The sequence below is a fragment of the Notothenia coriiceps genome, unplaced genomic scaffold, assembly GCF_000735185.1.
Source record: "Notothenia coriiceps isolate Sejong01 unplaced genomic scaffold, NC01 NC01_scaffold00037250, whole genome shotgun sequence".
In the NCBI taxonomy this organism is placed as follows: domain Eukaryota; kingdom Metazoa; phylum Chordata; class Actinopteri; order Perciformes; family Nototheniidae; genus Notothenia; species Notothenia coriiceps.
In genome coordinates this window covers 2,878,144-2,893,243 of record NW_011369951.1, presented here as the reverse complement: position 1 = coordinate 2,893,243, position 15,100 = coordinate 2,878,144, and the positions used below count along the sequence as shown (strand labels likewise).

General features: G+C 39.1%; 2 protein-coding genes across 4 annotated transcripts in view; both read left to right on the top strand.

Moving 5' to 3' along the window:
• brpf1 (bromodomain and PHD finger containing, 1) overlaps positions 1–2,977 on the top strand; it is a 61,579-nt gene extending 58,602 nt beyond the window's left edge. Inside the window, exons 14-16 of the mRNA XM_010795940.1 lie at positions 389–441; positions 538–692; positions 1,925–2,977. Of these exons, the coding sequence (XP_010794242.1) occupies positions 389–441; positions 538–692; positions 1,925–2,108 (392 nt within the window). The 3' untranslated portion in view covers positions 2,109–2,977. The remainder of the gene's footprint in view (positions 1–388; positions 442–537; positions 693–1,924) is intronic.
• Positions 2,978–5,388: 2,411 nt separating this feature from the next.
• On the top strand, positions 5,389–11,436 carry LOC104966689 (interleukin-17 receptor E). Of its 3 annotated transcripts, XR_800663.1 has the most exons (17): positions 5,389–5,679; positions 5,872–5,896; positions 5,992–6,099; positions 6,208–6,510; positions 6,592–6,694; positions 7,497–7,642; positions 7,733–7,801; positions 7,894–7,960; positions 8,220–8,401; positions 8,492–8,539; positions 8,626–8,671; positions 8,757–8,908; positions 8,991–9,059; positions 9,153–9,204; positions 9,295–9,402; positions 9,599–10,515; positions 11,424–11,436. XR_800663.1 is itself a non-coding variant. In XM_010795918.1 (16 exons), the coding sequence occupies exons 8-16, from the start codon at positions 7,909–7,911 to the stop codon at positions 10,420–10,422; spliced, it is 1,533 nt and encodes a 510-aa protein (XP_010794220.1). In that variant the 5' UTR covers positions 5,389–5,679; positions 5,872–5,896; positions 5,992–6,099; positions 6,208–6,510; positions 6,592–6,694; positions 7,497–7,642; positions 7,733–7,801; positions 7,894–7,908; the 3' UTR covers positions 10,423–11,256. The 3 variants fall into 3 exon arrangements, 2 of the variants coding, with proteins under 2 accessions (XP_010794220.1, XP_010794221.1); XM_010795918.1 differs by lacking the exon at positions 11,424–11,436 and having other exon boundaries at positions 9,599–11,256; XM_010795919.1 differs by lacking the exons at positions 5,389–5,679; positions 5,872–5,896; positions 5,992–6,099; ... (1 more) ...; positions 6,592–6,694; positions 11,424–11,436 and adding an exon at positions 7,047–7,100 and having other exon boundaries at positions 9,599–11,256.
• Positions 11,437–15,100: the final 3,664 nt, after the last annotated feature.

Below are 15,100 nucleotides of genomic sequence, written 5' to 3'. Positions count from 1 at the left end.
AAACGATCTAACTGACATTTGTTTAAGGTTGCTCTGTGACTAATCATGTTTTTTCCTGGGGACAAATGTTGTATTTTTCTCAAATGGCACTAAGACCATTTGTTTAGCCCCGACCCAGCACTCAAGTCTTGTAGGATCTCACCCAGCCTAGTTGCCCCATTACAGAAACAGATTATAGTTACAACATTTGGCTCACACCTTTAAAAGGAAAGGGATTTAGTTTATAATGTAATCTCAGAGCAGATAGATTATGTAGAGAACCTTGGTTTAGCTAGAGGATGCACAACAGAGATTGTCTTCCTGTTCCTGTTTACTTACACCTCAGTGGTGCGGGGTCGGGCCCGGTCAGGATGCTGGATGACTTCTGATGATTATTCTTCTCTTGAAGCTCTGGACCTGGTGTGGGCCAAGTGCAGAGGCTATCCTTCATATCCGGCTCTGGTGAGAAACAAGTGGACACTGCAGAAAGCACAGACTAAGTAAGGGCACGCTGCAGCTTAACGACTGGGTGTCTAACGGTCCTCTTCTCTTCCTCAGATAATTGACCCTAAGATGCCCAGGGAGGGGGTTTTCCACCGGGGCGTCCCAATCCCTGTCCCACCTTTGGATGTACTGAAACTAGGGGAGCAGATGACCCAGGAGGCCCGGGAGCACCTGTTCCTGGTGCTCTTCTTTGACAACAAGAGAACATGGTCAGTGCTCTGCTCATCTTCTCTTTTTGTTTTAATAAGTTGTATTGTCATCATTATCAATCAAGGTTGTTTCTTCTTCGTTCGTTTTCACTGACATTGCATCTTTATTTTCTCCCCCTTAAATGATGAGTACAGTAAAACAGAAAACACAAGCATAACAGGCCTCCTAGTTACTGGAGGTGTGCACAAACATCACTCTGTGGCAGTAGTTAAAAGGAAACTGCACTATTTTTTCAAGCGTCGGAACACACGCAGAAATAGGTCAGCCGTGTTTTTTTAAAGCGGGAGGGGAAATACAGTTCGTATTTTAGGTCATGGTTTGCCGCGCCATCACATATGTTCCTTTTTAAGTTCGAAGAAAAGCAAAAGTATGAGAAACATAATGAAAACAGGAAGTGTCCCTCTTGATGATCCTCTTACAAGTTGAACTGCTGACCCAGGATTATTCCATTTTAGATCAGGGGTGTCAAACTCAAGGCCCGGGGGCCAAATCCAGCCCCTGACTTCATTTTATGTGGCCCCACAAGAGCTTGCAAAGAATATAATATGTTTATTATAAGGTTACATGCTAATTTACAGAGGCACGTTGCCCATAAACTACATGTAGCACAATGCATCTCAAATTTGACTTTTTTTTTCTCAGAATTTGACTTTTCTTCTTCAAGATATTCATTTTTTCTCAGAATCTGACTTTTTTTTTTAAATGTTACCTCTTTTTTTTTTTGACTTTTTTTCCAGAATTTGGCTTTTCTTTTTTAATCATTTTTTGACATTCTTACTGAAGAGACTTATGAAGTTATTACCCTATCCGATAATAATCCAATGCAGAGGCAATAATGTAATATAATACATTATTTTATATATATTAAATATTTATATATGCATTTTTCATAGTCTTGTATATAAAACTGGCCCTTTGCGTGCAACCATGATGCTAATGTGGCCCGAGATGAAATTGAGTTTGACACCCCTGATTTAGATACAAATAATATAGCATTAAAAAGTTAAAAGATAAAAAGTGTAAAATATATATACATGTGGAAATAGACATTTCCAGTAACAAATATAATGCAGGATATTATTGTGCAAGAATGGATTATTCAATATTAAATAGAATATGAATGTAAAATGTCCTCCATCCTGCACATTACATTTTATTACCTACAGAGGTACTGTTCTTATTTTGATTTTATTAAAATGTATTAATTGGATATATATTTGTGTTTATTCAGGCAGTGGCTACCGCGCTCTAAGCTGGTGCCGCTTGGGGTGGACCAGGAACTGGACAAGGAGAAAATGCTGGAAGGCCGAAAATCCAACATCCGCAAGTCCGTGCAGGTGGCCTACCACCGCGCCATGCAACACCGCAGCAAGGTGCAGGGAGACCCCAGCAGCGAGACCAGTGACAGTGACTGAAAACACACACACAGGTGTTGGTCCTCCAGGTGTTGTGGAGTATACATTTCTCTATGGAGAGCCCATCCTACCATCACAGAACACAAGAAACAGAGTGGGGGAAAGAACATCCACTACATTGGCCCCAAGACACATCATGCACACTAAGCCGTATTTAATCTGACATGTAAAATATTGTATTTAAGAGAATTGAAAAAAAATTGATGAATAATAATAATAATAATCAAGAAGAAATATGCTATGTTTAAAACCACCAATCAAAAAATTCCTAGTATTATGGTCGATATGTTTAATAAGAAATGAGATGGTGGTTTACAGACTTAAAAAAAGTAACACATTGTTACACTATTATACCTCTCACTTTCATTCTTACACATGTCATTTAAAATGTCAACAAGGAAATGCATGTGGTATTATTCACAGATTGTGGAGCACATCTTCACATCCACTGCCCACCGCTCAAAACAAACTCAAAAAAATGAACATGCCTGGTGCTAGTGTCCAGTCATTCGCAGCGGAGCACAAAGAGAGACTGACCTGTGGGCAACCCAACGATAATGTTATTTATTCTGCTTACTCCAAGGTCCACAAGCTCCTTTTTATCATGGACTACTTCTAATCACTCCTGCTACACAAGACATCGTTGTGTGGTCCTTTGTTTTTGTCTTTCACTCTGTGTTCATCATGTTTTTACCGTTTTGTTAACGTACGTCTGTCACACAGGCCGCTGGTCAATGAATAATGAGGACTAAACACATGATCGCCTCACTGTCTGTCTTAGTCTCAGGCTGATGGCTTTAGAACTTTTATATATACAGATTGCATAAATATAGAAGTTTAATAAAAAATAATTGAGTTTTTTAAACTTGTGGGTTGTGTCGTGATAACTGTGTCTGCAGCTGAGGGCACTTTTCACCGTCTGTGTTTTTCCTATTTTCCCTCGTGTGAAACATCCTTGTTTTTTTTAGTTCAAATACTACCCCGCCCAATCCTCTCAACTTTTAACAAGGAAGTTGTGACTCAAGTGCTTCTCAAGAAAGGTTTAGACTGTATCTTTCTGATACTTATCTTTATTCTATGCTTCTTGGCATTGTGTACGCTCCAAGCTAAAGTGTTACTTCCCTAAACACCTAAACTTTCTTGTTTATTATGACTGGAAAGAGTTGTGTTCCAACCTCCGGCATCTTGTGAATTTATCATACCTTGCTCAGCACACAGGCTTTCTTTATCATACCTAAGGCAAGGTTTATTTACATAGCACATTTTTACAAAAAGGCTATTCAAAATGCTTTCCAAAAACCATATAAAGATAACCATACACCTTATTTCAATACATTAAAAGCCAAGAGGAGTACAACATAAAACAAGCTTAAAAAATAATACTAATTTAAAATAAAAGCATAAAAGTTGTGGTGCAGTGTAAGACACAAGCACACCTATGCCTGGAGACGAATGTAGCAGAAGAACATAAATGTATTTTGGGGCTAAAACCTTCAGTGCTACAACAGTAGTATTTTGAAGTCAACGCAACCTAGGTGGGTTAAATCATGGAGAATATGCCATCCTATGTTAAGTCTTTCTTCTCTGTGAGGATAAAGTAGTTACGGTAAGTTTGATTTGCAATCGATCTACAGCTTTTTTTGCATTGTGCACACTTATTGGTTCTACTGGTTAAACAACCTATGCCATTTAATATTTGTTGCCATTAATGGACTGTTGTTCATGATCAGTTGCTACATGAGCCCATGTTACCTATCATGACATACAATGTGAATTTCCTCACCCCGAACCATAGATTTTGATCAATCTTTTCCGTGCACGATAAAGATCCCCCACCCATCTGGAACACTTACTCACCCACAAACTTGATGTCGTCTGATTTGCAATCAAAACGTCACCACTCTGGGTGTAAGATGCATGGTTTCCTGCCACGAACAATATGTGGAAACAACTGATAAGCGTCATTTAGGCGGTTGCGAAACCAGTTATCTACCAAATGCCCTGTTTTGGCTTTCCGTAAAACAAACTGCTCTACTCAAACACACACATTGGACTTCTGTGTGTTTTTTATGCGGTTAATTTGAGAGTGTATGCACAAACAAGATAGTTAAGGTAAAACCACAGCTGCTAAGTTATCTAAACCAGAGATTTTATGCACTTTATTTTACGATGGCCCGCTATGGGCAAATTTGCTGCTGTGACTTACCCTGTCCTTTACTAACAATGATTTCTCAGAGTTGGTCGCTCATTTGTGTTCATGGTGTAGGGCTTTGTCAATACTGACTTCTTTTCATATACAGGAGTATGTCTACAATCAATTTAAATTACAGACAAACTAATGATGTGACTTCTATAACGTATTGGTTGCACCAGTGACAGAGGTGGGAGAAGTACTCAGATCTTGTACTTGAGTAAAAAAGTACCAGTGTAGGAATACTCTGTTACAAGTAAAAGTCCTGCATTCAAAATGTTACTCAAGTAAAAGAACAGTATAAGCATCAAACTTTACTTAGAGAACCAAAAGTACTTATTATGCAAATTGGTAAATTCCAGGATAATTATATGTTTTGATTATAATTATTGATGCACTACTGTTTTAATCAAAGCTGGTAAAGGTGCAGCTAGTTTTAATTACTTTGAATACTGCAGGTATCTTGTGAATTTACTCCAGTAACTAAAGTCTGATTTAAGGGTTGTTTATATTTCACATCATTAATCCAAATATGTAAAGTTACTAATGGTACAAAATATGTAAATGTACACGATATACCTTTGAAATGTAGTGACATGGAATATCAAAATATGTACACAAGTATAGTACTTGAGTAAATGTACTTAGTTACTTCCCACCTCTGACCAGTGATGCTTACAGTATCATATAAAAATATATTTTGGTATGGATTCTTGACACTTATTTTAGGCACTGTGCATAAATGAAGGTAGGAGTGTGTGGGGGGTATTGTACTATTATTACTTTAAGGTCTGCAGGGGGATTCTGCCGTTTGGTTTGTGCGGGTGTGGGTGAGAGACAGATCATGGGCTCTTAACCATCACTTCCTGGCACCAGGTAAAGGTGGGTTGGGGCTCATCTTACAGAAAGAGAGAATCATACAGTAACATACAGTACAGGATCCTCAGGCACTATTATTTCCTGCTGGGGCATCAGTAAGGTAAAAGTGGGCTTGGTTTCTTCTCATGAGACTTGATAGTGAGGCGGAGCTGAGGCCACGACCATATTTATGCAAAATGTTTTTTTTAACGCACTCAAGATTTAAGTCTTTCTTGGCAGGACCTGAACACAGCAGTGGGCTCCTTTTGGCACAGATCACCTGTTCAGAGGAGGACATATTTTTCAACTCGCTCACTAGCAGAAACCTGACACGTGGACCAACTAGCGGGAAAACTACAGCTTTGTGAGGACACAACATTGTGACTTATTACTTACAAAATATGCGAACATTTCCTACTTTAAATGTGCGGTATGTTTAAGAGTCGCTTCGCCACCGCACTGGCTCTTATATTCGTCGTAGTGGCTCCACTGACGCTGGACTGTGCCACCATAACATGTCGGGTGAGTTTAATAACAAATAACTAATTCAATATTTTTTAAATACAACTAACTGAAGTGAAGGGAATTAATCTTCTTTTCATGATAAAGTCAAATGCAGTGTTGGTGAAAGGGTGAACCCATAAGCATTTTTGCTAATGCTGTATCCCTTTCACCTTTATGTCTTTATTTCTCTTGTCCCTGATTTACATGCAGGAATATCAAGGAGGACACGAACATGGTATGTTTTATTATCAGTTTCATCCCAATAAAAGCATCAGTGTCAGTAGCCACAGGGTCTCTTGCTGTACTAATGGTCTTCTCTTGTCTGGACAGATGATGTTGTGGGACACTGCCCTGTGAAACTGACCCCAGCCATGCCCAAGGATTCTGGGGGGGGTAACTCTGGATGTGTCATTGTTCATGCCTGGATAAAGACTGATGGTAAGGGGGTCTAACCATAGATGCAAAGTCCATCATGTTATCTCAATTGTTTTACATTTTAAGATCTCTGAAGCTGTCATTGCCTGAAAAAAGTCTGTTTTCTTCCAGACCTCTGTAATGCCTCGACAATTGAAATTCGTCGTTCATCATTTGAGGAAATAATCAGGCCTATTAAAAAAAGGGACAAAGGTTGGATATTTTCCACCTGCCCCAAACTCTGCACACATGTAATAGGTCAATATGAGACCACCGTTTACAGTTGTTCAAGAAGGGAGAACACAAAGGTAACATGTCTCTTTTTCTATCTTTTTTACATAGTGCAAAAAAAAAAAAAAAAAAAAAACGCATGCAGAAAGAGTCAAGTGTGGAAGTATTGTCTCACAGCCACACAGCAAAGCCCAATTTGATCTGGTAAGATTCATTTTCAAGTATACTCACACATGTCGTTGTGAATGCAATTCTGATGATGATGGTGTTTGTTATCTTTTTTAGTGGGAACTGGTATATGATTGTGTCCAAGATTCAGTAAATAGTGTTGTTACTGTGTCATACAACACATCATCAACCAGCTGCAGTGTCAGCTACACAATACCAGGTAATGTAATAAGGATTTATCTCTTTTAGTTAAAAAATTAAGATTCAAATCTACTGAGACCTAGAAATCTATTTGGTATCACTGTGCACCGGCAAAGATCCCCCATGTATTTCCTGAGGGCAATATAAATGTTGAATGTCATCCTATTTCCCATCCAACCACATTGTTCCAGTGGTCTTTATTTGCTTTGAATGCCATATTATAGCTTTCTTTATCCTAACGATTATATATTATTAAGCAATGTCGGCGTTTCATTTTTTTTATCTCAATTTTCAACTATTTTATTTGTTTTTCTTTTCTTTCTGCTACAATTGATCTTTGTTTGCTTTTATCGATAAACTCTCCCTCTTCAACCTCAAAGGAAATGAGTTGGGTGTGACACATTCTTTCTCCGACAGGTGATAAGGTAAAAGTAAAACAAACAATAAATAAGCTTTCTGAAGAAGTGTCTTTGGTCACCACCAGCAACAGCTCAAACTCTTTTTGGTATAGATTTGACAAGAATGTGAACGCGACTGAAGGCATTACATTTATTGTTGGCTAAATGTATTATCTTGTTTCCTATTATGATGATGGTGTAAACCACAGCTAACCTGATAATATTCACGCAGATGCGGGCAAAAATGTGTCATGATAACTGTATTAGATTTGCATACCCCTTCTTCTATGAGAAACCAAATCGTCTGCATTTGCTTTTTTCAAATGTCATCGTTTGTCCTTCAGTGCATCACACGTCTAAATGTTTTTCCTTGTCGACACTGATGGTTACATCCTGTATATTATTTATTTCTGTGTGACTTAGATCCCATCCCAGACTTTGATCTGTCTGTGAACCAGTCGTCTAAATCCATCTTGGTGACGGTGGAGCCTGGAGGCAAAGTCAACGCTAGATGGTGTTACCAACAAAATGGAAATTGTGTGGAATCGGATTTCTCCAGCCTAATCATTGTGAGTATCAGAGGCACATTTATCTGCCTGTGTGTTATTTTGTTTCTACACACTAAAGAAAGTAATCATTTATTTTTTTCCCTTTTTAAGATTGATCCATCTCAGTCTCGATCAGGTCTTCTTAAGTTCCCTTACCTGCTGCCTTGTGTGTGTGTGGAGGTATTTTCAGCTCCATGTGTTCAAACATGCAAAGTTATTTCTTAGCCAAATAAGTCTGTTTTTTTATACCTGTACATTGTCTGTGTTAACAGGTCTTTTACACACATATGGATGCCCGGCGTCATAAAAAGTGCCCATTTCAGAATAAGAGCCACACAGGTGAGTGTGACGATGATTCAGTCAGATTTAATCAAAAACATCCATAAGGGAATTTTATTTGTACCATTGTTTTGTTATTGATTAACTCACAAAAATGACTTTGTTATTCTTTTATTTGATACTGTTTACTTTGATACCGTTTTCTTTTATATATGTTCGTACATTAATATCCAGTTAGTTTTATCCACGATCGCATCCTTGGATAAACCAGTCAGGCCACTTGGAGTCATAAACATCTGTGTCCACATTGTTTGTATAGATGCCAGGGATGTTTGGCTCTCCTCTGAGGTCTCACTGTACGAATCAAGTTTGAATTGGAGCTCCGAGTGTCCTGCCAGTGACCTGAACATCTCTGCCTCCCTCTGCTGGAGGCAAAACGAAAAACTCTGCACTCCTGTGCTCAACTCCACACTGGAGGATAGGAAAGTTGGGCGAAACATGGTATGTTTGGCTTTCCTGCTGTCGGTATTAGCAATACATTCCTGATTTAATTAAATAAAGCTTCAAAGAACCACTGTGTCTCCCCAACAGATATACAACACATCTGCAGTGGACAAACACCCTCAGATGTGTCTGCAGGTGAGATTTAGCCAAATTGCATTAACCTATGTTCAGTTGCCTACCTTTTTAGATGTAGATTCACATATTTGTGTTGTGTTTTGCAGTTGTCCCTACAAGGCAGTCAAGAAATCTATTGCCGCTTCGAGGCTGGTGAGTCAAACAGGAAAACAAACATGTTGCTTATAGCTGATCATTGTATTTGAACTGTCTGTTTCCCTCTCCTTGTCCTTTACAGGTATGTCTTCATGGGAGGTGCATATGGGACCAGGCAGGCAGAGTGTGGTTTTGTTTATCACCTCTTTAGCTCCTGCAAGCTTTTCAGCTCAACTCTGTGTCCTTAATGAGAGGGAGTGTACACCAATGGGGCAGGTCCACTCAGTGACAATTGTAAGCATACGTACATTGTGAGAAAGATGGCATATGAATGTTCATTTAAGTAAATATCTGACTCTTCTTATCTATTTTAAAGGAAGCGTATACAACTAAAACAAGGATACATGTGCCTCTTCTTTTCCTTGCTGAGAAGCCATGTGTGCAGGTAAAATCATGTGCATGCACGGTAAAGGTCTTTCTTGACATGCTGCGTGACCTTTCTCTCTCATCTCCCTCTAACAATTTGCTTTTTCTGCAGGTGTGGCAGTCACATCCTGCTCTACTTGGAAGAAGAATTCTGTGCCCGGACTGTGAGTGTACTCAAGATGCACACATGAGCGCAAATGCACTGCTATGTGTAGTTTTTTAAAGTAAATAAATGTAATTTTCTATTTCTACAGACTCGTCTGACAGATGTGGCATGTATGCTGTGGCAGCTTTGGTATCCGTGGTTATTGTTGCTTTACTGGGAATGTTTATCCACCGTCTCAACAAAAGTGGAGCAGCAGGTTGGTTCAATTCCCCCTGTGCCTTTGATTGGTTGCATGTATAATCATTTTAATTATACTGTTGTACTGCCTGGATTTATTTGTGTAATTGGAACCTGACGGCAACTGTGGTACATGTACAGTCTGATGTGAAATTGAATTAAAAAATTATTCAGAACATCTTCTTTTTCTCCCCTGTTTTTTCCCGTATCCCTAGGTTGGCTGTGTATTCGGGAACCAGTGTTACTTGTGTGCTCATCAGAGCAGTCGGCCCACGTCTCTGCTGTGTGTGCGTTAGCCTCGATCCTGCAGGGGGAGCTAAGTGCCTCTGTGCACATGGCTTTGTGGGCCCAAAGCTCACAAACGAAAAACGGGACTGAGCCTGGGACTGGAGTGGCTGATCTGGGTCCCCTTCCCTGGCTCTACGGGCAGTGGGAAGCCATGCGGGAGGCTCAAGGAAAAGTGCTGATTATTTGGAGTCCTGAAGCCACGGAGACCCATGAGAAGTGGAGGGAGGAGAGGGCAAACATGCAAAGAAGTAAAAGAAACATGAGAGAGGAAGAAGTAAGTGGAGGAAGACTGGGAAAATGCAAAAGAGAGAAAGCTGCAGTTAAAAAAGAGTGTGATGATAAAGACTGGTACACACAGACTGAGCCCTCCACAGTGATCGCACCAGTATTTGCGGCTGCTCTGGCCTGCCTAGAGGGGGCGCTGCAGGAATGCAAAAGTCAAGGAGTGGCCCTTGTCTACTTCCAGGGCCTCTGCCACAGCAGGGACATCCCAAAGGCCTTCAGAGGTGTCCCTCGGTTCTGCTTACCCCAGGATTTCAGGGGCTTTGTACAGGAGCTGGGGCGGATGAAAAGACAGAAGAGAACTGGAAAATTGAGGTGGAACTGCTTGCACAGACTCCTGGCCAAAGTGCAGTCAGTATGGCTCGCACGGCAGCTAGCAAAAAGACTAGAGACACTGCTGCCTCAGACGCAAGGAAAGAAAACGCAAGGGCCGAGTGACACGTCATCACTCATATATAACAATTTCTGATAAGACCCAGAGCAGGCTCAAGTTGCCACTTGCAGCCAACAAGGCAAGGTCAGGAACTGTACAAGAGCACGAGCCTCTCCGCGTGTTGCCATGGTGAGCAGAGAAACTTTAATCTCAGGTTTCACATGCCTGATGTGGACAGACTCTTGTTCTGCTGGAAACATGATAGGTATACATGAGACACAGAGGATTGGTGTTGCACTGCCAGTGCCAAACTTTTATTATTTTACTTTCTTTTTACTTGACTTTACTAATTACGACCTGCACCTATCGTTTTGTATATTAAGATGAGGTAAATACTCCGTCCTGTCTCCTGCATTTTGCCTCTAACAGACGCTCTTTATGCTTCTTTAGTCAACACCTGTCCTATCTACTCTATGTAAATATGCTTACCAGTAAGAATATGTTTGCAAAATATACCTCACTTACAAATGCACAATACAGGAACTGACAAATTTGCATAGGTTTCTGAGCCAAAGCGGTCACAGTTGGAAAGAGTGCAACAGGTGGAAACATTTAGGGTATCTACTGAAGTGTGCTCCAACATTTGTCAGTTAATTAAGTTTTCATGTACCACAGGTATTGCTGTTAGTATAGTAGAGACCTATTATTAAATATGTGCACACATTACATTCTAAAAACAAACTCTGAATCCGTCAATGTTTTCTTTGTTTTTTCACGGCACACAGCACTTCTCTATTCAGCAAACATTTTGACTCCACTTGCAGAAGTACTAGTTCAACACTGTTTGTATTGGAACATGTCTGGTAGATAATACAAATGCTATTTATATAAATGAAAGAAATGACTTTTGCCAAAAAATAACTGTGATAAAAGTGCTTTTGTATTACAGAAATGAGTTTTTTCAGCATTCAGTGTCTCTTTTCGTAAGGTTCCTGTTTTTTCTTAATCCACTGAACAAAAAATTGCAAAACAGCGGTATTCTGATGCTGACACATCTCCTTGACAGGATAACTGAGGAAGTTAATTGTTATTTTCAGAAAAATCAACTCTAGAAAACATCTACAAGTTCAACACAGCTTAGGGTTCACGTCAGGTGAGTCATTTGATCTGATGTGGATACTGAACCAAGTATCCAAGGCTAAAAAGTGTACATCACACAAATTAACAAAGCTGGGTTAAGTATACTATTTTAGAGTAACAAATGTTATTTAAAGTATATATGATTGGATCACTCCAACTGGCGATAGCTCTCGGACATAAAATCAAGAGCTGAACCGCAGCGTTGTAATGTGTACCTTTGGTTTATGGCCATCTCGTTATCAGCCAAATGCATTTACAAGATGCAAAATGGCTTTGCATTGTATTGTTGCTGAGCTACTGGTCTAGATGCATACAGTTAACACAGGTGGTAGAGCTCCATATCGTACAGCAGATAAGAAGAAATACAAATGAAAATCTACAACAGTGGACAACCGACGTATTCACTTTGATACAGATTAATGATTAAACGTTAGCACTCAAACTGAAAACATTTATACAATGGCCCCTTCATCCATAACTAGGTGCAATGTACTTATATGATTCTGTTTTCTTCAAGTTTGTATTTTGTTGGTTGAACGCACTTATTGTAAGTCGCTTTGGATAAAAGCGTCAGCTAAATGAAATGCAATGTAATGTAATGTAACAAAGGTAGTTTAGACTTACTAACCCTGTTACTAAAAGATGACAGGTTCAGTTCTTAACACAGACAATGTGGATTGACTGTTGTTGACTATTTGTACAGTATGGGGAACCATTTCACCTCCTACCAATCTATCGCTGTAGGAGTTTCTGTTACATGCTTAAAGATAACAAAAACAACACATGATTAATCCTCAAATCTTCAGATTGGCCTTTGGCTTTATATTGTTACAAATTGCATTTTTTTCATAATCTTCATTTTGAAGAAAGTGAGAACTTCTTGTGCATGCAGTGGTGGGAGAAGTACTCTGATCGTTTACCTTAGTAAAAGTAGAAATACTATGGTCTTAAAATACTCGGTTTGAAGTAAAAGTTATGATTTAAAATGTTACTAAAGTACAATTTTAAATAACTATTATCAGTAAAAGGTACTCCAGGTCAAAGTAAACTTCAAGTAAAAATACTCACTTCAAAGTATTGTAGTGTTATGGAATATTATTATTTATTCATTCAAAAACTTCATTGTCATTATTAAGGCACAACAAAATGTATTGTGTGCCTGTCCCGTTGGTGCAACATACAGTAAATAAAATAAAATAACAAATAAGACTAAAATAAATGTAACGACTCTAAAAGCAAGTAATAGAGAGACCAAGATGATTATGAATAAATATTTGAAGCTTAAATGACTACACTAAATGATAGCACAATATGCACAGATGTGGATTGCACATAAAAAGACACTATATTGCACATAATAATAAGAGCTTATTGTAGCCTATACTGCTGTGTATCTTATTTGTTTTTTATCACCAACAAATACATGTCATAACATGTTATTGTTCATACTTGTTAGATTAGTAGGCCTAATGTAGTTTATTATATAAGCATATCAGAAAGATATGTAGAAAAGGTAACTAGAAAAATATTGCTAATATCTAAATAATGCAGTATGCTTCCACAATGTAGGCGATTTGAAGTTTATGTAGTAGGCTATAACACTGAAATACACCCTTACATTTGTTACATTCCCCCACTGTGTGCATGTGACGAGTTTCCTCAATCCCACCTGAGCAGGTGACGACACGCCCAGCAGCACGAGCTGTCATTAGGCAGGACACGAGGAACACATTTGGAACGTCACAACAGTTTGGCGTTGGAAAACAACGGTCACAGGATTCTCCCAGAAATCATCCCTGTCATGCTGTGCTGCTGAGAGGAACTACGGATAACGGGCTCCGCATTTACAGATGAGGAGAGTGTAGTCTGGAGCAGGAGTCGTGCGCCGGGGAGAGACTCTCCAAAATATGGCTCCCAGGCTCCGCGCGCCGCAGGTTTCTCTCCGGCTGCTGTCAGTAATGCGCTTCTGGCTCTTCATGTCCGCGAGAGCGCTGGAGATAATTGACAGAGACGCACCTGAACTCACCTGTAGCGAGGTAACAAGTCACAATGACAGCGTTGATATGAACATTTTGAATTGTATCCCGTTTTGTTCATACTCAGGTGAATGGCGTTATACTGGAACATGAATAACCTGTTAATCCTTATCTGCATGATCATTGCATTCCTGATGTGTGTGTGCACCTGTCTTTGTTTCGATTACCATTACTATTACTTACAGCCAAGTTGTTTCGCACCAACAAAGAAAAACCAAGATAAAGTGTAGATAAGGCAAATATATTCTTTTTATTTATCTTAGGCCTACTACAGGTAGAACAAATTGCATTAGTTCTTATCGGGTTTTTGACATCAGTATGTGATGAATACATCCGATACGGATAACAGACATATGTTGTGTGTTTAGGTAATACTTTCTTTCATAGTTCATTTATCTTAACCGACATGACGCCAAATTATAATAAATGAGCCTATTATTGTTGGTTTGAAGCCTACTTGATCTTTTGTTAAACCACATTTCATAGAATGTTCCCTGTGTAAGAAAACAGCCAAGGACATTACATCGTTTTTAGCCTAGATTCATTTGTTTAGTTCACGTAGATTTACTTTATAAACATTGTTGTTGTATTCTTGTCTATCCGAGTTTAATGTCCATTACTTATTTACTATTGGGCCTGAGTGTGACACCTTACTCCACTGATCCATTTCCTTCTTCCTTTCTTCAGGCTTCTGAGTGTTGTTAGCTGTTTAGTTGCTAGGGTTGTAGCTTGAATTATCTTTGAATTTCATTTAATGTAAATCAACCAGTTACAAATCAATATATGTAGTATGACATTCATTTACAAGCACATAAGTAGAACTATAACTTAGAATCAAACTGAAATACATTTAATGAAAGTTATTTTGACATTTGACAGTGGGTATATCAATGGTGCAAATGATAAAATCACTGATGGATAAATAAAATTCACTTGTCTTTCCTCAGGGATTAACTGACTGCACTGTGAGCTCAGGTAAGATAACTATCAACACAAATGCATCCCATATACCAGTAATACCCTCAGTGTTTGTCTAAAGCAGAATGTCTTCTGTCCACAGCCCTTCCATTTATGACCAATCAAGATGGCACTATCGATGTTGCAAATGTGCAGCTTAAAGTGATTCTGTGCTGTTCAGCCACAGACTGTGAACCAGGCCTGCAAGTCCTCATCACAGTACAAGGTAGCTTTGTTATAAATCTTTTGACTGTCAGCTAGGGTGACCTACCTTGAATTCCTTGAAATCACATTCAATGTTTTGTTGGCACTGCTGTTCTCTTAACAGCTTACTGTTCCCTGCATTGTTATCATAGTTGTTTATCTTGGCTTTACAACATTGTGTTCTCCATTGAAGTATATTTACTGCCTCTCAATGTTGTTGCAGAAGTTGATTTAGTAAAAGAGGCTTCTGATCAGTCTGGAGACCGCAGTGATGAAGAGGATTTGTCTAACACGAGTCAACCGGCAGAAGGAAGTGGCACAGTTCCAGAGCCGAGAGGTATAGAGCAATACACACACACACACACGCACACGCACACACACACCGTATTCTATTTTCACATGAATTTTCCTTTTTTCCAATGTAATTACTTTGCAAA